This window comes from Manis javanica, chromosome 6 (assembly GCF_040802235.1).
Source record: "Manis javanica isolate MJ-LG chromosome 6, MJ_LKY, whole genome shotgun sequence".
Classification (NCBI taxonomy): Eukaryota; Metazoa; Chordata; class Mammalia; order Pholidota; family Manidae; genus Manis; species Manis javanica.
In genome coordinates, this window is record NC_133161.1 from 19,101,678 (window position 1) to 19,128,555 (window position 26,878).

At 40.4% G+C, this 26,878-nt stretch overlaps 1 protein-coding gene across 3 annotated transcripts in view; it reads left to right on the forward strand.

Moving 5' to 3' along the window:
- Positions 1 to 24,626, forward strand: part of CHCHD3 (coiled-coil-helix-coiled-coil-helix domain containing 3) — a 279,592-nt gene extending 254,966 nt beyond the window's left edge. For 2 of the 3 annotated variants that reach the window (XM_037019632.2, XM_037019633.2), the window contains 2 exons: positions 6,251 to 6,386; positions 23,930 to 24,626. In XM_037019632.2, coding sequence (XP_036875527.2) covers positions 6,251 to 6,386; positions 23,930 to 23,953 — 160 coding nt within the window. In that variant the 3' untranslated portion in view covers positions 23,954 to 24,626. The remainder of the gene's footprint in view (positions 1 to 6,250; positions 6,387 to 23,929) is intronic. The other variant, XM_037019634.2, reaches the window with a different exon arrangement.
- The last annotated feature ends 2,252 nt before the right edge of the window (positions 24,627 to 26,878 follow it).

Below are 26,878 nucleotides of genomic sequence, written 5' to 3' on the forward strand. Positions count from 1 at the left end.
AGATATCTTTTATGTAAGTAAAAATGATTTACCTACCTTTTTAGAGACATAAACTTTGTTGCACACAGCCCATATATGTCAAGGATACCATGATATGGTTGAAAATTAAAATTAGCCAACTGATTGGGTTTTTTTGACTCATATCAGGTACTTGACTTCACATATCTTTTCAACTGAATAAATACTTCTTGTCTAAGACATTATTACTTAGAGAACTTTTCTGAGAAAAAAGTGATTAACATGAAGTTGCCTGTAGCCTCTCTACATTACCAGATACCAAGAAATTATCTTCAAAACAGTTGGAGCCCTTCTTCTTTGGAGATGCAGCAGAAAATGGCCCCATTTTTCTAAATCCAGACTTTCAGTGTGGTGAGCGCAGGTAGCAGGATCCCACCCAAAGTATTTTGCAGTTGGCAAGATGTCATTCTCCCTGAGGAGTAGAGCAAGGGCTGCCTCCTCGGGAGGAGAAACCAGATATGTGGAGTCCCACAGTATGAGAATAGATTAATATCCACTGAGCAGCCGGAGAAGACAGAGCCAGGTAGCCCCACCAGCCTTCATGTGTTCACGTAAGTTCCCATTCTCCTCTGGGTCTGCCCTAATGCTCCATCATTTCTAAGAATCCAATATTACTGAATAAGTAAGAAAACTATATTGCAAAATTAAAAAGATTTTCGGTCACCTTATATGCTGGTGTGTTTATGCTCATATCCTTAGGGTATATGAGGCCTGTTGGTCTAAGAACAGTGTACCTGCTTATGTAGAGCTTTGTGTCATTCATTTATCTGGGGTAGGTGACCAGAGGTCCTATCTTTGGGATTTTCCTGATATTAGGACTTTTATTGAGGATCCTAAGGTCTGTGGGAATACCTGCAGTGCCTTCCTGTCCCTCCTTGCATGTCACTCTCATTCTTCGGGTCCAGATAATTTAGTTGTGATGCTGATGTCTTTTCCAAAGTTAGCAGTAAATTAAACTGAAAGTAATTGAATACTAAAATACTAAAATATTTCCAGATAAATACTGCTTCTTTAAGGATTTTTCTAAGGGTTTAAAGGACAGAATTTTTTATACTCTTCTTGTGTCTCTAGCGAAAGCTCGGTTTCTCTTTTACAACACCCAGCTTGAATCTGTTGCTTGAATTGTATGGTGCTCATTATGGGTAACGATTTACTATCAGCTTGATTGATTCATTGATCTAAGTGATGGACAGGTATATAGTCAAAGCCAGTGTTCCCTCCTGATAGCAGTGGATGCCTCTTGGCATTTTTTTGTATTGAGATGATAGACAACATCATTTTAGAAAATAAATGTAAGAAAAGTCTTCTGTATTTATTTCACTTTATTTTTCAAGATTTTATTGCAAAGTAGATGAAGGCAAATTAAAGAAAGCAGGCAACTTTTATAGATATTGGGCCTCTGAAGTGTAATTGCGGAAATTTGGTTATAGCTGAGATAGAAACATCATTAATAAAGATGATTAGCAGTGTTTAAGAGTGTCAGAAAAGTTTGAAATTGAGTTGTTTTTCAGAGCTTGCATTGTTAGAAGCTGTTTACATTTTATTCTGAAAACTAATACTAAGATACTGTAATTTAAGGTAAAGTTAAAAATGAGAAAAATTTAATAGAAGATAATGCATTTGAGATAAACAATTTATATTACCTTTTGTGATAGCTTTATTATAAATGATAAGAGAAATGACTGAATTATTACTTTTCCATATCGGCACTGTGATTTCGGGAGCTTTAGTTCTGTGTTGTAAAGGAGTAGCAGAAATCCTGATCGTTGGCCTCACCATCTAATGAAACTTTTTTTTAGTACAGAATTAGAGCTTTTGCATTGTACCATAGGAATTAGAGCTAAAGAGTTGCCTCCATGCCTGCTTTTAATATGATATAGGTATTGTTTTATGGGACTACCAGATCCTGCAACTTGTTAAAAAATCAGAATTCTCCTTTTAGCACCAGCATTCTTAAATCCATCCATCCATCCTTCGTTTTCTCCCTCCCTCCTGCATTTCTGTCTCCCTGTTCCTTCCTCCCTCTCTCTCGCTATGGAGGGTATTTAACTAGTCCAAATCCCGGGAATGGATGCTTTATGGTACTCATGCACTCATACTGAACAAGCTCTGTGTTCATGAGAGCTTTGGGAATTGTGGCTGCTGCCTGTCAGTGCAAAACCCCTTCAGCCTCTGGCGGAGAGTGGTATCAGGGCAGCTAGCTCCATATTTTTTACTTCTCTGAAGTAACCATACTATCCTTGCCATTTATATTAGCAGGACTAAAAAAGATGGGCAAGTAGTTTCCTCAAAATATAAAGCTCAGACCCACATCAAAAAGTTTCTAAGATGTGAAAACAGGATAAGCAACAGCGGAACCAGTAGGTCTAAAACAGTAACAGGATACAAATGTGTTATAGCATCTTAAAAGGAGAGTTCTAAATACTGCTTATCTCAGTTTTGTTTTTACCAGAATGTTTTCATTTCTCTTTGACCAATTAATTCAACTTAGTAGACTATCCTCAAGAAATAAACAGAGGCAATAGTAACAATTTGTATCCCTCACTGTTTTATGTTAAGCACTGAATAATTAAATACAGCCTAAATGTGTATCTGTACTCTTCCCGGTTTTTCCCAAACTTCCTGTTAGTGTACTGAGAAAAATGCTTGGATTTGTTTTCTTAGCTGTCTTTTAAGTGAATATTAGCATTAAACATTAACAGAAAGTGTTTTACTGCCTGCAGAATACCTACCAGGAGTCCTGTATTTGATTTTGTCCTCTATTCAAATCTTTGGGTCTCCAGTTCTGCTGTTGAACAGTCAGCAACTTCCTGGCCTTCCGTGCCAGTGAGGCTGGGGGCAGAGCTGTGGGGGTGGGGTGGGGGACTAGGAAGGATGGAAGGCCTTGTGGGAATGAGGGAAGGGGGAGGGGGAAGAGGAAGGGAACAGAGTAAGAGTCCAAGAAGGAAAAGAAAAATGGAGAGAAACAGATGGACGCACAGGTTGGATCCATCAAAAGCCCCCAATAATGTTAAGTGACCATGAAGCTGGATTTTTTCTTAGTTGTTGTCTTTGATCATTATATACTTTCAAGTATCAGATTTAGTCCACCAATTCCTTTTTGCTAAGTATATTTTTGGCTAACTATTCTATCCCTCCCTTCTTTATTATTGTTCTGAGGTCTCCAAATTTATATTTCATCTTTCTCTTAACATTTTGTCATTCATCACTTCTCATTTCTTTTTCAAATCTTATTTCCATTAAAAAATTAAAATTGCTCTTTAAATATCTCTTGAAGCTAAGGTTTAATTGTCCTTCTTAGGTCTCTTGAAATTCTGCCTTTTGTTATTTTTATCTAATAGTGGCTTTTTCCATCAGCAGGATTGAAAGAAGTCAATAAAAATCAATTGCTCTGTCAATGACTATATGGAGGGTTTACCATAATGCATATTGGAAATGTCTTTGAAACCTTTTCCTGAATGGAAGGTGGCGTGGCTTGTGTTTTATGGTCTTCTAATGTTAGGCGGTAATTTCATTTAGCATTTTCCCAAAGTGAAAACAGTGCATTAGGATAGCATAACAAGCCTTGCAGATCAATAGAGGCAGAGCTTTGCCCTTGCAGATTAACCCAAGAAGATTTTACTGGAGTCTACTCAAGGCTTTCCCCCTTTCTACCATCTAATCATCAATTCAGGTTGAAATGTATACAAAAAGGACTTCAGAAGACATACGCATGTGTACATGTGTATATGCACACACACATACACACATGGAGAGAACAGACTACCAGATAGGAAATAAAGGTCCCTGGAAGTGAGTAGTATTAATTTGTGGTGATAAAAGTATATTTTGACACATTTCAAATGATAAATAACTCATGGACTTTTAACTTTCATGACTAGTAGCTCAAGTCGGGGTGAATGATTATATACAACTCTTTCTAGGAGTCCATAGTATTAGATGAATTATCCCATTATGAATAGTCTTTTTGAAAGAGGAAGAATGCACCATCTTCTTTATGATGTGTAGTATGTGGAAGCTCATTCTTTACAGTCTTTTCCTGTATGTTAATGGGGAAGAGCCGCATATCTGGTTGGAATTGTTCTTGTCTTCTATTCTGTGCTTCTTCCCCGTGCTTTTAAAACTAAAACACTGGAAAGATGATGGTCTTCAACACTAGGATACAATATAACCGTGCTTTCCTGTGAACTCTTATAGGCATTTGTCATACACTTGCTATGTTCAGCAGACCTGAAGCTTACTCATGTTTTATTTAATATTTGTCCAGATGTGTATCTTGCTATAATCATTCAGTGGACTCTGTGCCTCTACTCTTTGAATAGAAGCTCATTTTAGATGCTGATGTTCATAGTAGAAGATTAGGGAAATCCATGTCCTGAAAAATTCACAGACATCTGAACTTTGAAATCTTTAATTGAAACTCCAGGGATTGGATTTAAATTGTGTTCTTAGGTATTTGGCAGAGCAGTAAGGTAATAAATGAAAAAGTGAGACCAATGTTATATAAAATTTGTGGGATTATTTTTTTCCTTATGTCTACTTTCTTTAGAGGGTAGTAAGAAGTAAATTCCCTCAGGGATCAGTAAATGGTTTGCATTTCAGTTTTCTATTCTGGCAAAATATATATTAGCTTTGTGTGTTGGATAAAAGCAATGAGGAGACAAATTGTAACCCAGGGGTTACCTTATTGGTGAGAAATATTCCTCCTATGTTCCCTAGGGGTTTTATAGAATCTATTTCATTTAAAATAATGCTATTTCAAGATTACTATAGAAATAATAAATTTAGATTTCAGAAAAAGAACTGATATGGAAGACTTGAAGCCTTTCATATTAAATGAAAGTAATTTGAAAAAAATATGAATTCCTAGATTAAAGGTGATAATATTGTTTATTTTCTGTGTGTGTGTTTAACCTTTATAATCCAAGTTCCTCTACCATTTTAACAACATTATGTTTTCATTTGTATAATTTATTTTGTTATTTTCATTTTTCAAGTGTATAAGATTTTTAGAAACATTTATGTTTGATACTGCATATTCACTGAAAGTTGTCTAACTAAAATCTAAGATTTGTAAGTAATCTTTATAATGGATAAAGTAATCTTTATAATTAATAAAATTTTAGTCCAGAAAATGAAAAAAAATTTTTTCTCTCTACTCATTTGTAATCTCAGCAGTTCATTATGTGATTTCTTTAAGAGGTATCCTTATCAATAGCTGAGGTCCCAAAGAAAATAAGATGTAGTCCTTACTTCTTGGGATTTGCATTTCAGTACATGTAGGCTAATACATGGCACTAGCCTGTCATGTAGGTAGAGGCAAGTGAAAGGTGAAAAGAAGTTAATACAGGACCAGTGAGTCATCATAAAGGGAATGATAGAACTACACCACAGATGTGAGAGCCGGCAGAGCTGCATAGAGCTTTCATACTTAGCTCGAGCATTGAAAGGTGAGGAGGTATTTTCCAGATATATAGGAATGAGCGGGAGTTTGGGTGTAGATTCTAAAATCAAGAGCAGCAGGAGCAAAGACCTGAAGGTATGTTCAAGAATCAAACGCTGAAAGTGGTTTGGTCAGGCTGTAGCAATGTGGGAATTGAATTTACCTAGAAAGTGGCAGGGACCTGATCAAGGAGGATCTGCTTGTTGACCTTGTTTTTACTGAGAAAACAGTAGGGAGAGGTACTGTCTCAGATATATTGTAGTAGAAAGAACCTTCTTCTGGAAGGCGGGAGCAGAGTGAAAACTCAGGCGCAGAGACCAGTTTGGAGGTCATTGCCTGCCTCCAGGGTCTAAATAATTAGGAATTAATGTAGCAACTGAGTATGGAGAAGGGTGACTGTAGGATCTGGAACTTTGTGACCAACTGGCTGTGGGCAAGGAAGAGAGAAGTTAGGGCTCCCAGGTTTGACCAAACTGAAGAGTATTGGTACCATTCACCTGATTTAGATTTGGATTTGAGTTTGGATGGGAACATTGGTGTCCAGAGAAACTTTGTGGTGGTGTCCATTAATGGAACTAATTTCACAAAAGTTGATTTACCTGGTGTGCATTTTTTTCATAGGAACAATTTTTATATCTTTCTTTGAAAGTTGAAGAAAATGATTTGTCTTAAACTTTTTTCTACATTTGCAACATTAGTATCTTCTTCAGTGTTTCATGCGTGCTTTAGTCTTTGTCTTTGTTCTGACTGAAGACCATTTGTCTCAGTGGCCTCTGCCTTTGTTTTTAGGAGGTACGAGTTTCATCCTGTCTGCGCTGATCTGCAGGCCCAAATCCTGCAGTGTTACCGCCAGAACACCCAGCAGACCCTCGGCTGCTCCGCTCTAGCCAGCCAGTACATGCGCTGCGTCAACCAGGCCAAACAGGTGGGTGTGCGCACCAGGCTGCTGGGCTGCCAGAAGATAGGAAGCCCCGTTCCAGGCTAGCAGTAAGGACTTCATGGGATAATGTGCGTGAAAAAGCTTCATAAACCAACTAATCAAGACCTGCTGTTAACAAGTCCGCTAGGTGGTAATCAGCTTCCTTCCAGGTGGTTGTAGGAAGAGCCCATATTCTCTTTGTGTTTAAACTCATTTACTTGCCGAAAAAAAAGATTCTTTCTAAAATAATACTATTTCCAGTTGCTCTGAACTTTTGTCCTCTTATAGTAATGGTGTCCTCAAGGTCATTGTGCCATATTCTGGGCCAATATTTAAAGTCAGCAGAGAGAAAGGATACAAGTTAAGGAGCCAGCAGTTTTGGCACTGTAAGCAGCAAATAGTCATCAAGAGAGCCTTTCTGTCTAAAGAAAACAAAAGACAAAAACTGACCATTCAAGCACCAGCCTTTCTTCTACCAGTTGGTAGATTCCACTCAGTTGAGGGAAAGGGAGGCCAGAGATGGGATTAGGAAAGAGTTTCCATTGCCTTTATGTACTATATCTGAGAATATGGCTATATCTTCTCTTGACCCTTAATCCCAGAATAATATGTTGTTCACAGGATGTGTATTTTCTCCTATTTATGTTCTTTAGAAAGTTAATGATAAACCCTGAAGCAAATTATCAATCCTGGCAGGTCACATAATTGCCTATCATTTAACTGATTTAGCAATTGAATATAGGTTGTTCTGAGTGAGAGAAATTGTTGGAAATCTTGATTGTTTCTGCTGACAAACTCCCTAGGATTGACCTTATAACCCAACTAAATCTAGTGTTTGAGCTACACAGCATGCGTTTCTGCTGTCTAATTTGCTGTAGTTAAAATAATGCCACTTAGTGTGAATGTCTAACATTCTATACATATCTGATAGAAGGGTTGGTATTGCCTGGATAGCTGGAAAATAACAGCAACACTAGTAGAAAAATATAATCAGGATTTATTAAAAGCCTATGTTTTCTTTAAAAGCCTAGTGGCTTCAGGCTTTTTTCTGTTTCTTGCTTATAATGCCTCTTGTGTAACTCTTAGTAATGTGCCAGGGATTCTTTTCTCTAAAGGTCTTTCATAGAAGCAATGTTGCTAATGTTAAGTTATTACATTTTATTTGTCAAAATAAAATAATACGTTTCTGATATGCTCTTAACAGTTTCCAACCTTCAATATTAATAGTAACTAAAGCACTTGGGGCCCATAAGTTGACTCATGGATTTTTCTAACTTGATATTAGTGCCATATTGAGATGGGGGTGGCCATCAGTGCAAAGAATGGCTGTGACAAAGTGTGTTTCACTGGTGGTGTCTAACAAGGTACCCATTTCCCCAGTGTGATCTGTTACATTACTGATGTGGCAACTGCAGGGTGTCTGGAGTTTTGAGTACCTGTCCGGGTTTTGTTGCGTCATCTGTGCATAGTGCCATGCAATCAATGGCATATATTTATGGAACATAATTAATGTGTGACAAAATTAAATAAGCCACATGATGCAACAGAGAGTTCAAATTGGGCAGAGCTGGGTTTGTATCCATATGGTGTCATTTACTAGCCGTGTGGCCTTGTCCCTTGATTTTCCTTATCTGTGAATCAGGGTAATGTTAACTCCATTGTTGTGAGGATTACATTTATACAAAGTACTCAGTAAATCTTATTTTTTTCTTTCCTTTCTCAGTTGTATTATTTTATGCTGAAGTCAACTAAACAGATCAGCCAAAAGCATGAGATTATTACTAGAGATTCCAAAAGAGACACTTCTCCCCTGTCCCCACAATATAACTTAATATTAATTTCATTGAGTATGTTTGAGATGCCCTTTGTTTTCCAACTCTTACATTCAGGTATCAGGGAGTGTATTATTAGTATATGTATACTCACTGTGTGTTTTATTTTCACCATTGTACAGTTGAGAGAATGGGAGACCAGGGAAGCCCTGATGGTAAATTTGACAGCCAGACCATGATATACCTTGCCCTAAACACAAAAAATGTAAAAAATAGTGTTTGTTTTTTGAGTTGGGTATATGAAGGGACATCCATTATCCACTAATACAGAAATAAGACAGTGGGGGAATATGTGAATAGTAATCATGAAGCAAAGAGGAAAAACATGAAGAAAAGTGGTAAGAGAGACCGAAGGGAGCCATAGGGGAGGGGCCTTAAAATGGGCTTGAGGAAGGGTGCAGCTCACACCACCCCGTTTTCAGACAATGCCAAAGTAGCCACAGGGGTGTTTGCCAGAATTTCATAAGTAGTCGCTTTTTCTCCAATATCATGCTTCTTTTCCTCATTGCAAAATTAGTCTAACTTGTGACCTTAACTCTGCTCATTGTCAGACAAGACTTCAGCAGTGTACGTGGTCCTGATCCTTGATCGTAGTAGTTCCTGGCATGCCAGCTCCCCTGCTATGTTTCCTTGTGAAATCCAAAGAACAAACTGGATGTGCTAACATGGAAAACACCAACCACATCAGCAGCCTACTGAGGCATATTGTCCATTTCCGGTGTAGTGCAAGACTTCCCTGGGAATAATTCCAGTAGCCAGATCCACTCCACTTGTAAATGACTCATAAGATTGGGCTTTCACTTGTTCCCCAGGGGCATTGTTCTATAGGCTAATAGGTTTTACTGATAGGAAAATTTCCGGATATTCCTTAGCCTTACTTTTCATTTGTCACTCAGCCATTTACATCAATCTTTCTTCAGCTCTTCTTAAACAATTCCTCTTGGGTTGACATGAGACATTTAGACTGCTACTTCCAGTATATTAAGTTATGTGTTCTTCATAAGGGTAAAGCGATACTAAATTGCTGTAATTATTATTTCTAAGACTTAAAAGCTACTGGCCAGCTATATGAGGTGCAGCTCTTAAAAGTGTGGGAGGACATTGATCGATAGACTTCTGTGTGTTTTAGTCCTCATCTGCTTAGCCTCATAGCTTTCTATAAAATCCACCAGATTGAATTACCTGTTCTTACTATTAAAACCTGATTCCCTTTCAGTCTTGCTTCATCTGCCTTATAGGACACTACAGAAGGGAGGGGGAAATGGGAAGTCAATAGTATTTGCCTACTAGTGGACCAAAGTGTGTCCAAGTTCTATTTATTAAAGGGGTGGGGGAGTAGAAAGGGCCAGTACCCAGACCCATGTTGCTTTGCTTCCCTGGGAGACCCCATTGCCCAACTATTTACTTGCAGAATCTGGCTGCATAGGATGTGGATTCTAAGCATTCCAACTCTTTTCCTAGCCCTGCTGCTACCGACAGAAAAGTACAGAAGCTGACTGGACTCTTTGGGAACATTGTGTGGTCACAGGAAGGTAGTGTTTACGGAAATGCTGAGCTGGCATTCTAGTCTAGTCATGGTGACCACAGCTTCACTTTCTTCTTTGGTATATTAAGAGTTTGAACTAGGTGATCCATAAGGGCCTTCCAGCTCTGAGATTGTAGGACAAATTCTACTTCCACGTATGAGAGCAAGAGGCCATGTACAAATCACACGTGTTCAAGTGCACACTCAGTTCTAGGCTGTTTGGTACAGACAGCACATGTGTTTTGGGGCCTTTGGCGCTTGGGCCTCTGCCTCTAGGATTTTGCTGTGTCCTTAAACTTCACTTGAGAATCACAGCTGCTCTTCTGGCTGGCGTGCAGCTTGGTTGGCCTCACACAGCTGTATGCCCTTTCCTTGACGCTCATACCCCTGACAGCAAGGTGGCAGAATGAACTGGAGGGGCTGAAACGCGTCTCCTGAGAGTCAGTGAAGTGAACAGCCATGTCAGCACTGCCTGGCAGAATGTAGCCTGCCACTTAATAATAAACTCCATTAGAAAATAGAGCCTGTCTCCCTCTAGCCAGCCCTAGACTGTGCTGTACTGCAGTGGCTTTCACCCTGTGTGCCGTGGACCATGGGTGGTGGGGGACTGTGGAGACAGAGCAGGAAGCCAGATGAGAAGAGCCAAGGAAAGACCAGGACTAAAAGCAAGGGCTGGGCCCACAAGTTGCCAAAGGACAGGTCAGCATGGAGCCTGGAGTCAGATGTCGGAGGCCAGTCAGGAGTTGATAAGCCACAGAAGTGTCAGTCAGCAGGCGGGCGGTGGGGTGAGTAGCCAGCCAGGCAGCTCAGCTGAAGGAAGGACTGAATGAGGACGTCTAGTAAGTGAGGCAGCTCCCATCTTGGGCCATGCTTCCTGCTGGTACTGGGGAGACCAGGGAGTCACCTGGCTGTAGTAAGGAGCATAGGGTCAAGACTGATAAGTGAGCCTAGCTCCTAATATGAAGTCACCCCATCCCAAGGCTAAATGTACCCTTCATTTCTATATAAATCATCATTTCAGTCTGCAGTTACTCTCAGAAATAGAAAAATAGAAAACCTTAAGATCAGTGCATATGGAGGAATTTACCATGGCAGAATGTGTCAGCGCTCTAAAGGACAGTGTCTTATCTCCCCTATAACTTGGATTTGTGTGAGACCAGGGCTCAAGTACTTCCTGTGACCACACAATGTTCCCCAAGAGTCCAGTCAGCGTCTGTTTGAGTTCTTTGAGTAAGAAGAGGCCCTAAAAGCATCATAGTAACTATTGCTTTAGAAATGAGGGTTCTTGAAAAACCCAGTACCAGAGCAAGCTGTGTTGTACCATTGTTTTCAAGAAACTGTAAATTCATCTAAATGATTTAATGGAGTCATAGACTGTTGGAGCTATGCAGTTAGAGATCATGTAACCTAATCCCATCTTTTCACTTGGAAAAACTAGCCCCCAAAGAGTTTCAGAGATCTATAGATGGGGCAGAATCCAGACCAGAACAGTCTGCTTCTAATGCCAGTCCCAGTGTACTGTTCCTTGTAATACCAGCTCTCAAAGATGGTGAGCATCAGAATTACTGAGGAGGGTCTTTAAGATGCACATGCCCAAGCCCATCACTGGAGGTTCTGGTTCAGAGGGGCTGAGGCTGGATCTGGGCCTCTGTACTTTCAACTAAATTCCCTAAGTAGCTCTGTACACAGGAGTTTGAGAACCATAGCTGTAAATCCCATTGGCCTGGACGGCATTAGAGGCCTTCAACCTGTCGGTGGTCCCACTGAGTCTTTGTTTTTCTCCTTTCAGGGGATAAGGAGCTGCCAGTACCTGTCTCTGCCTACCCGGTCTCAGCCACTTAGCAGGGAACTATTTCAGGGAACACATCAGAAGATGTTGGGGACAGAGGGTGGGAGCATCTGAAAAACAAGTTCTCTTCTCCCCTCTTCTTGCCCCTGTTGAAACTGTAGATGCCCCTGGGTGTGGAGCCCCACCTGGTTTTTGTGAGCTGGAGGGAGGAAAGAGGCACTGAGCCAAGGGCACGTGGGCCCCTGGCCAGCTCACAGTTGTGGCTAGGCCCTCCCTTGGCTCTGCCCACGTCACCCTGCTCTCTTCCTCTGGCCTACATCAGGGGCCCTGTCCTGAAGCAGTTGCTTCTGGCATACATAGACATCCACCTTCAGAGTGTGCAAAGATAAGTCAAGGTTAACTTTATGGGAAGACCTACAGGGGCATGTTTTTATTGTGTTGGAAGGCTTCTTTATCATCATCACCTAATGACATTTATTAATTGCCCAGCTGGGCAGCTCATACTCAAGATGACAAACACATGGGTGTACCAAAATAGAGTTCCCATTCTTCAGTGTGGCGGCACTTTGAATTTCTAGTCACATCAGGCAAACTAAATTCCAAACTTTAAATTTGTTAACCCAGTCTCTTCCATAATAGGAATCCTTTTTTAAACCACTTTATAATAGTTCCTTTATGACATTTTCTTTTTTTTTTTAAGTCTCCTTTATGACATTTTCTTTTTTTTTTTTAAGTCTGGGTTTAATAGAAGAAATATTACCATGATAATAGACATTCATTTTTCTTAATAGGCATTCCTTTTCCAGTGCTTATCCTTCAGGACTTAGAACTGCACTTCGTGTTTTTACTGTTACTGCAGCAAGTTACTGTATAAACAGTTAATTACTTGTAATTTAATTTGAATAATACACAGCATTTGCCATCGAAGATATAAAACAAGATCCAGGCATAAAAAGTTGACCTGTGGGGCGGAGCCAAGATGGCAGCGTGAGTAGAGCAGCAGAAATCTCCTCCCAAAACCACATATATCTATGAAAATATAACAAAGACAACTCTTCCTAAAATAGAGACCAGAGGACACAGGACAACATCCAGACCACATCCACACCTGCGAGAACGCAGCGCCTCGTGAAGGGGACTAAGATATAAGCCCCGGCCCAGTGGAACCCGAGCGCCCCTCCCTCCAGCTCCCAGCGGGTGGAGAGGAGTCAGCAGGAAGAGACAGGGAGCCCAGGACTGCTGAGCACCCAGCCCCAGCCATCTGGACCAGAGCGCAGACACAGTGCATGCGCGGGGTCCTGGATACTAGGGAAACAGGGCAGCAGGACCGGTGAGCGGGCCTGAGACTGGCACCTGAGGACAAAGAAAATCGTGCGTTTTTCTCCTTTTTTTTTAAATTATTTATTTAATTTTTTTTTCTTTTGTTGTTGCTATTGTTGTTTTGGCTTGGAGAGTGCTTTTTGGAAGTCTTAAAGGGGCAGGGCAGGACACTTAGTCCAGAGGCAGGGAATCTGGGGATCTCTGGGCACTCTAACCCCCTGGGCAGCAGGGAGCACAGAGGCCCCTTACGGAGATAAATAGCCTCCCAGCCACTCCCCCTCCAACAGGGCTCCACCATTTTGGAGCAGCAGCCCAAGCCAGGCCAGGCCTACAGCAACAGTGGAGATAAACCCCATAGCACCAGGGCAGGAAGCAGAAGCCCTGTCTGCGCACAGCTGCCCAGCACAAGCCACTAGAGGTCGCTATTCTCCCAGGAGAGGAAGGCCACAAACCAACAAGAAGGAAAGCTCTTCCAACTGTCACTTGTACCAGCTCTGCAAACTATCTCTATCACCATGAAAAGGCAAAACTACAGGCAGACAAAGATCACAGAGACAACACCTGAGAAGGAGACAGACCTAACCAGTCTCCCTGAAAAAGAATTCAAAATAAAAATCATGAACATGCTGACAGAGATGTAGAGAAATATACAGGAGCTAAGGGATGAAGTCCGGAGGGAGGTCACAGATGTCAGGAAGGAGATCACAGAAGTGAAACCAAACCTGGAAGGATTTATAAGCAGAATGAATAAGATGCAAGAGGCCATTGAAGGAATAGAAACCAGAGAACAGGAACGTATAGAAGTTGACAGAGAGAGAGATAAAAGGATCTCCAGGAACGAAACAATACTAAGAGAACTATGTGACCAATCCAAAAGGAACAATATCCGTATTATACGGGTACCAGAAGAGGAAGAGAGAGGAAAAGGGATAGAAAGTATCTTTGAAGAAATAATTGCTGAAAACTTCCCCCAAATGGGGGAGCAAATAATCAAACAAACCACAGAAATACACAGAACCCCCAACAGAATAGATCCAAGGAGGACAACACCAAGACACATAGTAATTAAAATGGCAAGGATCAAGGACAAGGAAAGAGTTTTAAAGGCTGCTAGAGAGAAAAAGGTTACCTATAAAGGAAATCCCATCAGGCTAACATCAGACTTCTCGAGAGAAACCCTACAGGCCAGAAGAGAAGGGCATGATATATTTAATGCAACAAAACAGACGGGCCTTGAACCAAGGATACTGTATCCAGCACAACTATCATTTAAATATGATGGTGGGATTAAACAATTCCCAGACAAGCAAAAGCTGAGGGATTTTGCTTCCCACAAACCACCTCTACAGGGCATCCTACAGGGACTGCTCTAGATGGGAGCACTCCTTAAAAGAGCACAGAACAAAACACACAACATATGAAGAAGGGAGGAGGAGGAATAAGAAGGGAGAGAAGAAAAGAATCTCCAGACAGTGTATATAACAGCTCAATAAGCGAGCTAAGTTAGGCAGTAAGATACTAAAGAGGCTAACCTTGAACCTTTGGTAACCACGAATTTAAAGCCTGCAATGGCAATAAGTACATATCTCTCAATAGTCACCCTAAATGTAAATGGACTTAATGCACCAATCAAAAGACACAGAATAATAGAATGGATAAAAAAGCAACACCCATCTATATGCTGCTTACAAGAAACTCACCTTAAACCCAAAGATAAGCATAGACTAAAAGTCAAGGGATGGAAAAACATGCTTCAGGCAAACAACAGTGAGAAGAAAGCAGGGATTGCAGTACTAATATCAGACAAAATAGACTTCAAAACTAAGAAAGTAACAAGAGATAAAGAAGGACACTACATAATGGTAAAGGACTCAGTCCAACAAGAGGATATAACCATTCTAAATATATATGCACCCAACACAGGAGCACCAGCATATGTGTAACAAATACTAACAGAACTAAAGAGGGAAATAGACTGCAATGCATTCATTTTAGGAGACTTCAACACACCACTCACCCCAAAGGATAGATCCACCGGGCAGAAAATAAGTAAGAACACACAGGCACTGAACAACACACTTGAACAGATGGACCTAATAGACATCTATAGAACTCTACATCCAAAAGCAACAGGATATACATTCTTCTCAAGTGCACATGGAACATTCTCCAGAATAGACCACATACTAGCTCACAAAAAGAGCCTCAGTAAATTGCAAAATATTGAAATTCTACCAACCAATTTTTCAGACCACAAAGGAATAAAACTAGAAATAAATTCTACAAAGAAAACAAAAAGGCTCACAAACACATGGAGGCTTAACAACATGCTTCTAAATAATCAATGGATTAACGAACAAATCAAAATAGAGATCAAGAAATACAAGGAATCCAGATTGGTAAAGAGGAAGTTAGGCTGTCACTATTTGCAGATGACATGATATTGTACATAAAAAATCCTAAACACTCCACTACAAAACTACTATAACTGATATCGGAATACAGCAAAGTTGCAGGATACAAAATTAACACACAGAAATCTGTAGCTTTGCTATACACTAACAATGAACCAACAGAAAGAGAAATCAGAAAAACAATTCCATTCACAATTGCATCAAAAAGAATAAAATACCTAGGAATAAACCTAACCAAAGAAGTGAAAGAGCTATACCCTGAAAACTACAAGTCACTCTTAAGACAAATTAAAGGGGACACTAACAAATGGAAACTCATCCCATGCTCATGGCTAGGAAGAAATATTATCATCAAAATGGCCATCCTGCCCAAAGCAATATACAGATTTGATGCAATCCCTATCAAATTACCAGCAACATTCTTCAATGAACTGGAGCAAATAATTCAAAAATTCATATGGAAACACCAAAGACCCCGAATAGCCAAAGCAATCCTGAGAAAGAAGAATAAAGTAGGGGGGATCTCACTCCCCAACTTCAAGCTCTGCTACAAAGCCATAGTAATCAAGACAATTTGGTACTATCACAAGAACAGAGCCACAGACCAGTGGAACAGATTAGAGACTCCAGACATCAACCCAAACATATATGGTCAATTAATATTTGATAAAGGAGCCATGGACATACAATGGAGAAATGACAGTCTCTTCGACAGATGGTGCTGGCAAAACTGGACAGCTACATGTAGGAGAATGAAACTGGACCATTGTCTAACCCCATACGCAAAAGTAAATTCAAAATGGATCAAAGACCTGAATGTAAGTCATGAAACCATAAAACTCTTAGAAAAAAACATAGGCAAAAACCTTTTAGACATAAACATGAGTGACCTCTTCTTGAACATATCTCCCCAGGCAAGGAAAACAACAGCAAAAATGAACAAGTGGGACTATATGAAGCTGAAAAGCTTCTGTACAGCAAAAGACACCATCAATAGAACAAAAAGAAACCCTACAGTATGGGAGAATATATTTGTAAATGACAGATCCGCTAAAGGCTTGACGTCCAAAATATATAAAGAGCTCACATGCCTCAACAAACAAAAAACAAATAATCCAATTAAAGAATGGGCAGAGAAACTGAACAGACAGTTCTCTAAAAAAGAAATACAGATGGCCAACAGACACATGAAAAGATGCTCCACATCGCTTGTCATCAGAGAAATGCAAATTAAAAGTACAATGAGATATCACCTCACAGCAGTAAGGATGGCTGCCATCCAAAAGACAAACAACAACAAATGTTGGCGAGGCTGTGGAGAAAGGGGAACCCTCCTACACTGCTGGTGGGAATATAAATTAGTTCAACCATTGTGGAAAGCAGTATGGAGGTTCATCAAAATGCTCAAAACAGACCTACCATTTGACCCAGGAATTCCACTCCTAGGAATTTACCCTACGAACGCAGCAATTAAGTTTGAGAAAGACAGATGCACCCCTATGTTTATCGCAGCACTATTTACAATAGCCAAGAATTGGAAGCAACCTAAATGTCCATCAGTAGATGAATGGATAAAGAAGATATGGTACATATACACAATGGAATACTACTGAGCCATTAGAAGAGGGCAAATCCTACCATTTGCAGCAACATGGATGGAGCTGGAGGGTATTATGCTCATTGAAATAAGGCAAGCGGAGAAAGAGAAATACCAAATGATTTCACTCATCTGTGGAGTATAAGAACAAAGGAAAAACTGAAGGAACAAAACAGCAGCGGAATTACAGAACCCAAAAATGGACTAACAGGTACCAAAGGGAAAGGGACTGGGGAGGATGGGTGGGTAGGAAGGGATAAGTGGGGGGAAGAAGAAAGGGGGTATTAAGATTAGCATGCATAGTGGGGTGAGGGAGAAAGGGGAGGACTGTATAACACAGAGAAGACAAGTTGTGATTCTACAAGATTTTGCTATGCTGATGGACAGTGACTGTAAAGTGGTTTATAGGGGGGACCTGGTATAGGGGAGAGCCTAGTAAACATAATGTTCTTCATGTAAGTGTAGATTAAAGGTTAAAAATAAAAGAAAGAAAAGGGGGATTACTCCTTGATAGGATAAAACTAATGGTAAATCAACGATTAACGCATGCTTTAAATATCCTTAATTTTGATCACTTAAAGGGTGTCAGATGATTGGCTTGAGGTACACTTTTCTGATAATATTCCTTTCTCTTAAAAATAAAAGGCAGTTCCTGTGTGGTGACCTCCAATGAGTTCTACACAGTGGTATAAAGGGCATATCAAAGTGTGGGCAAAGGGTCTGTTTGTGTTTATACAGAGGATCAAAGCCTAATTTGGCTACCCAGAAAATGAACTAAGATACGATATGAAGAAGAACTTCCAACATCAGCACTCTCTGGAAGACTCATACCAGAAGATGATCATCAAAAAACCTCAACAAAGCTCCAGGCAATGCTGCAGTTGTAGCTGTATCCATCCCACCAGTTCATCGACTTGCCATTGGAATGAAGAAGGAGATATCTAAGCTGGCCTGTGAGTACAGTAAAACAACGAATTTGACTGGATCTATACTGTTGGAACTCAGCCAAGAATTAGGAGAAGTGCAAGTTGTAGCGCTCCAAAATCTTACGACTACAGACTATCTACTCTTAAAAGAACATATGGGATGTGAACAGTTCCCAGGAATGGGGTTGTTTTAATTTGTCTGATTTCTCTCAGACTGTTCAAGTACAGTTGGACAATATCCATCATATCATAGACAAATTTTCACAAATGCCTAGGGTGTCTATCTGGTTTTCTTGGCTTCACTGGAGATGGCTGGTAATTATAGATCTGCTTTGGTTATGTAACTGTATTCCTATTATGTTAATGTGTGTGCGCAGTTTAGTTAGTAGTTTTAAACCTATACATGCTTAAGTTACTCTACAAGAATATATGTCAAAGAAATAATCAGTCTTCCCATGTTTTCTTCCATCTGCTACCTCTATAGCTTTTCTTCTTCCTTCCTAATTGCAACCCTTAAATAGAATTCATGCCTCATATCGAATTTACTGAGTATCATAATTCCTCCGAGTGGTAAAGATACCGCAAGACAAATGCTGGGCATAGAAGCCACAGGGTATAAATCTGCAAAGAAGTAAAAAGCTAACCTTTTCAAACAGTATGGCTTCTCTCTCACTTACCAACTTTACATCTCCCTGTATGGCCCCGGAAGATGACTGGTTAGCCAGAGACGGGTAAGATTCCTCAAGGGAGGAACAACCTAAGACAGGCACAGTCGCAGGGGGGCCATCAGGTGAGAAATTGGGGCTCAACTGTGGTGAGGCTTAGAACCTCACCCCCCCTGTTTTGAGAGAAGTCTTCTGCATCCGTGGATGTTTTAATGCCCTTGTCTAGCTTGGATTAACACATAGTCTACAGGCACACACCTGATCATCTACAATTGCTCTCTTACAACACTAAAGTATGTTTTCTACCTTTATCTTGCATCTACCTACCACTTCAGCATTTTATTAAAAATAAAATAATAATAATAATAAAGGAGAAATGTGGGATCCACATATAAATCAAGTATAAAAATCAAATGAATATTCATATTTGACCTGATTGTTTATAGTTCATAATGCGTGATCAAAACCGAAAGTTTCTGTGATGACTGCCCTTGTACTGTTCACCATGTAAGAACTTATTCACTATGTAAGAATTCGTTCACCATGTAAGAACTTGTTCGTTATGCTTCAGAAGATTGGAGACTGACGAGAATTAGGCTTGGGGTGGATTAATGATTGTGCATTGAGCATTGACTCCCCCGTACAGAATTTTATTGTTGTTAACAACCATTTGATCAATAAATATGAGAGATGCCCTCTCAAAAAATAAAAAAGAAAAGAAAGAGAAGAGAATTTCAATTGTGTAAAAAAAAAAAGTTGACTTGGGTTTCCTCCAAAGCAGGAAGGATAAAGAACAGCACTAGCTGTGGGGAATAGACAGATACTGGAAACAAAACAAGTCTGCTAACCCGATTTTCAGGTGGTCCGTAGGAAGAACTGGTGCACTGGCAGAGCGCTCTTTGTGCTCCTCATAAATTGAATGTATTGATTACCCTCGCATCTCTCTCACCATCTTCTCATTCTGTGTGTTCTCCTTCCTGTCCTTATCACAGCTCCACTTTCTTTCACTCCCCTCTCTTCTTGTCCCTCCTTAGTAAAGACTCAGGTACACCCAGGACATGTTCCCATTTTAATTAAGGCATAAACCTTCCTGTTTCCATATCCAGCTTTATCAGGGCTTTTGAAATCTTGGTGAGATTCTTGGTAAGCTCAGAGATAAGCACTCTGAATAGTATCTTTAAAAAATAAATAAAAAGGAAGGAAACCTACTTTTTATTCTCTCCCTGATGATTGTTTGGCAATTCCGGGTTGCCGTAATTCTGCTTAACTATTCTGAGGTAACCAGTAGCTGGCACAGTTCTGTAGTAGCCAACCCCTGCAAGGAGGCTCTAATTCAGAAATCAGTTGATATTGCTGAGTAACAAAATTGTTTGTGGACAACAGTTCAGATCTTTGTAATAAATGGAAATGACACGCAATCTCTGGTTTCTAGGGGCACTGCTCTTGTGTGACCGTGTGAGTTGCCAGTGTCTTCCTCAGTGGCTGGAGTCGGAAAAACACTTGGGAAAAGAGCAATCTTAATGCCTGAACCATTCTCTCCTTTTGGTAATTTACCCAGCTGTTTATAAAAGGAGTTTCTGCAGGCCCAAATACGTGAATGATGAGCAAATGCAAGGAATTTCTTTCCCCACATTAAGATTAAGTGTTAAGAGTTCCTTAAATGAAGGAAGCAATTTTTTATAACTTGCAAATCTTCTCCCTGATTCTTTGGGGAATTTCCTATGTTAATTTATGCAGTGTTAAATTTATGCACTGTTGAAATGCAGCCCATCAGCAGCTCCTTACAGAACCAGTGCAGAGATGATAGGAGAAATATAAGGTGGACAGTAAATGACACAGACCCTAACAGGCCTCAGCTCTGGGCTTGAGCAGGCTTTATTGCATACTTGTGATATAATAATAACACCAAATATTTTACCAGTTTATCTTTTAAAAAATTCAACTTGACATTGTATTTGTTAATGTCTCTGACAAGCAGGGTGGTTTTGTACTTCATCTGCTACCCTCTGGCTGTGACTGAGTTGCCATTTGACATGTGCAGAGAGCCAGCGCTGGGGCTTTTCCTTGTCCCTTGTGTCTTCAAGGAGCCACCCATCAATTGGCTGAATTGCTGAACCATCTTTGAGGATTAGAATTTTAATATGCGTAGCAGGCTATTTTGTTAACAAGGTCATTTCTCTGTGTTTTATGTTTGTTCAAAGATGTTCTTTCAGTGCCTTTATGTGAGACTGGCCCACTGATCTTCAGACCAGCTCTGGTCCAGCTTGTCTCTCTTAAAGAGAGTCTGCTATTCTTAATATTACATGATATGGCTGAAAAATTACCCTTATGTATCTGTCTGGGGTTGCAGGGAGAAGGGTAGTTAAAAGATTCCATAGACTCTCGAAAAAATACTCTAACTATTGCTGTAATTATGCTGTGGTCAATATGGATTATTTTGAGATCTTTGAAAAGAGGTGCTTTGTCACATGGCTATCATTATACCCATAAGACCTAAACTGTAGTTTGAAGCACAGCCATGCCATCTTGACCAGGGAGGTAACAGCTTAAAGTTCTCATTGGTATGTTAAAGAGATTAGTGAGTATATAACCCTGAAATGCAAAATGGCTTTGCTCCTGAAGTGATCATTTTCTTTCCTAACTAAATGCCCCTCCATGGGCTCCGTATAGTTGCGGGTTATACTGACTTCCGTTTTGTATTAGTAATATTGTGGTGAGGTTGTCTATATATCTGGAATTTGTAATTTCCTGTCCATGAAGTTGGACAGACTTTCAGAGAGATTAAGCCACAAGGGGGTAAGGATAAATGAGATGCTATGATATTGTGACATTGTTTGTCTAACTCTTACATGGTAGGTGCTCAGTTTTTAATTTCCAACTAATTCCGAACTCATAAGAATGATGGGCTTGAGAGAAGCCTCATATTCCCGTGTTAGTTCTGCAAGATAACTCTGCTTGGTCCTTCCTGTTTTCTCTAGATGCATCTGGCGTTTCGAATTTACCTCCTCCTTGACTGCTTTGTGGTCTTTTCTGACCATTTCTATGTATGTTCTCTCTAGTTGCCTGCTTTTGTATGTATTCTTCTGTGCCGTATGGACATAGACTTTTTAGAAACCTGCAATCACAGATACATTAGGAAAACCTTTCGGATAGTCTCTCCATCCAGTGCCTCTGTGACCCAGCGCACTCTTACTTGTTCTGTTCTTTCAGTTCTCCCTCTTTATTTCAATCTTCTTCCTTCATCTGTGACCTTAAATCTATCTCTACAGACCGTCAGCCTCTCTTCCCAAGCCTGCAGCTTCCTTCTAGAATTCCCGTCTGAGTGTCTCACCGTCACCCCAGGCTCCCACACCTAGAATGTAAGCCGTCCTCCTCACTCCTGAGCTGGCCCCTCCCAGTCTTTCCCTTTTCTCTCGGGGACACCGCCATTCTCCCTGACACTGAGGATCCTCTGCATCTTGGGTCTCACCATCTCTCCTTTTCTTCCCATTTTTAATGGCTCTATTTCATGTTCCCACCCTTGCTTGATTTCTAACCTTCCTCCTCCCTGGCCTTCCTGCCTCCAGACTCCTCTGTTGGATCCACAATGCTAAGGACGCCAGGGTGACCTTCCAAAATGACCACCCCCTATTTAAGGACATGTGTTGTGTTGAATTCCCAGGTTTTGTCAGTGGCCAAGAGGAAATATCAGCCTGGAATTTGCTCTGGGCCCTGTTTATGCTCTTTCCCTCAGTAATCCTGAGCGTACACCCTTCCCTTTGGCTCTGGGCCTGTCTCTCCTCCATCCATGTGTACTGGGCCTATTCCTACCTCTGAATCTTTGCCATTGCATCCCATGCTCACCCCCAAACCCCACCCCTAGCCCTTCCATCTATATAGGCATACCTTATTTTATTGCGCTTTGCAGATACTACATTTTTTAATAAATCGAATGTTTGTGGAACCCCATGTCAAGCAACTATATTGGTGCCATTTTTATAACAGCATTTGTTACTTCATGTCTCTGTGTCACATTTTGGTAATTCTCTCAATATTTCACATTTTTTGTTGTTAGTCTATACGTTATGGTGAACTGTAATCCATGATTACAACCTGCAGAAAGCTCTGATGATGGTCAGCATTTCTTAGAAATAGTGTTTTTTAATTGCATGTACTTTTTTAGACATGCTATTATACACTTAAAAGACTACATTATAATATAAATGTAACTTGTATATGTACTGGAAAAAGCAAAAAATTCATTTGGCTCACTTTATTGCGATATTTGCTTTATTGTGGTCTGAAACCAAACCCATAATACCTGTTTTTGAAAGCTTCTGAAGGATGGTCTGAAAGATCATGTTAGGAGCCTTCCCTGATCATTCCAGCTCTAGAAAATTGTCCTGTCCGAATGAGGCAGAACCATTCTTTTTAACCTTTACCTTCTCTGGAAGTACACAAGAAACTAGGAAACAGGAAGAAGAAAAAAACTACTTCTTCCTGTATATCATTTTGTTCTTGTATTTCATAATGTGTATATATGGTACTTACTCAGTAAAGTACAATTTTAGCACATATTTAGCAAATTTTTTTAAATAGAAAATTACAGCTCTGTGTTATGCCTTAATTTTCCATGGGCGTGTTGGTTTCCCCATAGCGCTGACCCAGCAGAGTGAGACCTAGCGGGAGCTCAGTTAAGAGCTGGGTGAATAAATGGCTGGAAGGTGAGGGATGTAGGGAAGAAGGTACAGATGAACAAGAGGCAGCCTTGGGTTTGACCTAGTCTCTTCCTCCTGAGTGATTTCAAGGCTAAAGGGGAAAGAACCTCTTTAGTCTTTTTAATGATTCCTAAGAATGGAGACAGTGTACCCCCTTGCCCCAGCTAATTATAGTTTTAATCTGATAGCTAAAAATTCTTCCTGTCTACCACCCCTTACCCCTACCCCACAAAAATAATTAACTGAATAGAATGTGGGGGTCATTTCTGCAGTTTGGGAATTGATACTAACCTGTGTGGCCCGTCCAGCATTATGAGCTCATGAACATCTGTGTTCTGCCTACAGTGAGCAGAGGTTCTGAGAGAATCTGTGTCCTTCAATTGAGACATTCCCTCTCAGAGCTTTTGGGGTTTAGCCCCTCACCCCTGCTGCCTTGGCAGTCACCTTCCTTCAATCCCCGTGGCTTCCAGAAACAGTCCTACCCACTTCCAGATGTCCCTCATAGTGAGCCCCCCATCGCACGATCTAGGCCATGTTCATCTTTAGGGTTCAGCTCTGTATGGTAGTCGGGGTGGAGGGAAGAGGGTTCATTTGGAGATTTTACATGATTTAAGCATTGGTGTTCATTAAAGGTAATAATATTTTGAGACAGGAAGCATATGCCTTATATTATGTGCTTTTGAAGTAGACCTTTGAAAAGAGGTACACATAGTACTAAATAGTTCCTGCCATTTTGTGGTCCTCTTTGTGGTGGTAAGACTTACGTTTTCTATTTCTCTTGCAGAGTGTGCTTGAGAAGGGAGGATAAAGTCAACTTTTAGAACAAGCAAAACTCCTTCAACGTTGGAACTTTTTTTTCTTTTTTTTTCCTAGTAAGAGAGTAACCCAATTAAAGAAGACCATTAAAGAGAAGCACCAGAGAGCAGATTCAGCAGAAGCATATCCCAGTTTGAAAAGCCAAGGCCTAGGTCAGTGATCAGCCATCAAGGACACAGTTAACCCCATTTATGATTAAAAGGGAAAGCCAGCGCTCTCCACCTTTTTTACTTTCTGTTCGACTTTCCATTCTAACCAAGCTCCGTCATTTGGTGACCCACCACTCTAACCAAGCTGGGGATTGGGGGTGGGGGGCTACGGCCATGGGGTTGGGGAGGGGAGGGCAGAAAACTCCCAGCTCAGGCTAACAGGTCTGGGCAGAATTGTCTAGGCTGTGGCATGCTGGTTCTCTCCCTTTTGCTTTTCTCCTTTGAAGTAATAAGAACTACTTCATTTTAACTTATTGTGGTGATCATGTAACTAAGAAGACAAAAAGAGAGAAAATACACCTCTTACTGGGATAATGTTTATGATTACAAGTGAAATAAGGCATTTTTTATCAACATATCATAAAGGAAACCTTGGCATCTACAATCTCTTCTCTATCATGAATACTGACATCTACTTCACTCAGTATTAATAATAAATATATTTTCTGACAAAGACTGGCATTGTAGCCTAAGGCCTTGTGTATTCCTTTCTCTGGGTTAGATGACTGTGTGTGTGTGTGTGTGTATTTGTGTGTGTGTGGCTATAAATCGAGCTGATATATATTGTTACTAATTTGAATCTCTGCTGTGTCTTTCATCTAAAAACTCCAAAGCACTTTACAGAATCCCAGACAGGCAAGAGATATTTGCCTCTCAGGTAGGTAGAATTCAGTAAGGTCTTTAAAATTACATGAACCTTCCTTTCTCTGGGATGACTTAAATTACCCTGCCTGGGTTGGGAACTAGCTTAGACAGTTGGGAACTTAAAATCTTGCAATACTATGAAATTTTTTTTTAATCAACCCTTACAGTTCTTCTCTTTCCAATTTTACTAAAACTTCCTGCTTATACCTCAGTCTTCTACCAGAGGATTGGTGCTTTAACCATGGATCTGGTAAGTTGGAAATTAGTATTACACTGAAGCTGGTCTTTCTGGGAAATGGATGAAGGAAAAAATGCTGGTGCCCTGTGATGTTGTCCAAATATCTTTGTCATGTAGAATTTTTGTTTCGTTGTTAATTTGTTTCAAAGAGAGGTAGTTTAGCAAAATGATTTAGAACACAGGCTCTGGAATAAAGGTGTGTCCGTGTTCAGATCATGGCTCTGTTTCTGACCAGCTGTGGGAATAACCAAGCCATCCAACACACCGAGCCTCCGGTTCTTCTGCTGGGGAGATTTTTGGGGGAAAATGAAAGAACCTGCTTTCTAGGCTTCTGGTGAAGTCATAATACTTCCCGCCCTGGTATATGTTGTTGTTGGTTTAGGTGGTTATTTAATAAACTGGCATTTGGAGTTGGGGGCAAGGAATAATATCCATACGCCCAAATACCTTGTACTTAGAGGAAGTCTGGATGACTGTAGCTTCTGCTGGGAAAATCTCAACCAACTCCTGTAAGTGTAAAGTGTGGCGTCTTACTCTTATTCATCTGAATTTCCAAATTGTCTCCATTCAAAAGGCATCATCATGTGCACCTGTGACCACACCTACAGACCTGATGCTGATTCTAAGTGACACTGTTCCACCATAGTTACTGAGAGGCTCTGTGATTACTGTTTAAGAAGGTTTTCTGTTTTAGGTTTTGGGTTTGTTTTTTAATGGTGCAGATTAAGCCGAGTTCATTTAAGTGTGAATGAAAGAAGCATCCTTGTTCTCAGGATGGCTTCCAGGTAAACTGCCTTGCAGAAATAATAGGTATACAAAAAAGCCAATGTTTACACAGTGACTTGCTGTAGTGTTTGCAAATCAGCTAACTCACAAATTCCCTCCTATACTGTTGTGTTTTGCAATTTAGAGCCAAGAACTTGGCACATCCCAGGTTGCCAGTCTTGTGCTGGCAGAGAGATGCAGCGCTGAAGAATCAAGCATTTAAAACTGGCTGAAGCCATGAGAATGGGAGGGTGATTGGTCAGGGCATGTCGCTTCCAGCATGTTTTATTAATTTATCATTCTGATAAACATGACAGAAATGCAGGGCAGAAAGACAGCACTTTGGGGTACATAAAGGGTGGGATGAAGCCTTTTTTTGCACCTTTGGAGACCCCTCCATTGATCGTATCACAAATTTGTTCAAGTCACTGTTAACTTTAGGACAAGTGCTTGCAAATTCCTATGATTTATGAGTCTCATGGGAGTGATAGGTACCAATCAGTTTCTCTGTGAAGAAAAACACACTCTGAACCATAGTCATTTAGCTCGAGAAGAATAAAGTATCCTGAAAGCTGGTCAGATGTTATCAAACTAAACAAATGTCTGGTGAACTAGAAGACAACTGGGTTGAACCAGCACAAAGTCCTCTCTTTGAAAAGTCAATAGCTTATTACAGAAAAGTTGCCAACACGCAATGGTTTAAAAAATTACTGGCTAATCACTGTTCATAGCAAATGCGGACTGCTAAACGCCAGATACTTGTGGCCCTGGTAGTCAAGCTGTGAGACTCGTTTCTACAGCTGTCCTAAGTAGTATTTTCATCTCTACAGCCGTCCTAAGTAGTATTTTGCTGAGAACAGAACAAGCAGCTGAATGTCCTCAGCCTTTCTGGCCTAGGAGTTGGGAACCTGTGGTTCTTAGCTTCATATCTTTCAGTCCACATGTATAGTTGCTTTTGCCAGAAACCTGTAGAATAATTCTCTTTACCCCATTTCAGTGAGCCAGGGAACTGACTCTTTGAAGATTTAAGAAGAGCAGTTGAAGAAAAACTGAAAGGGTA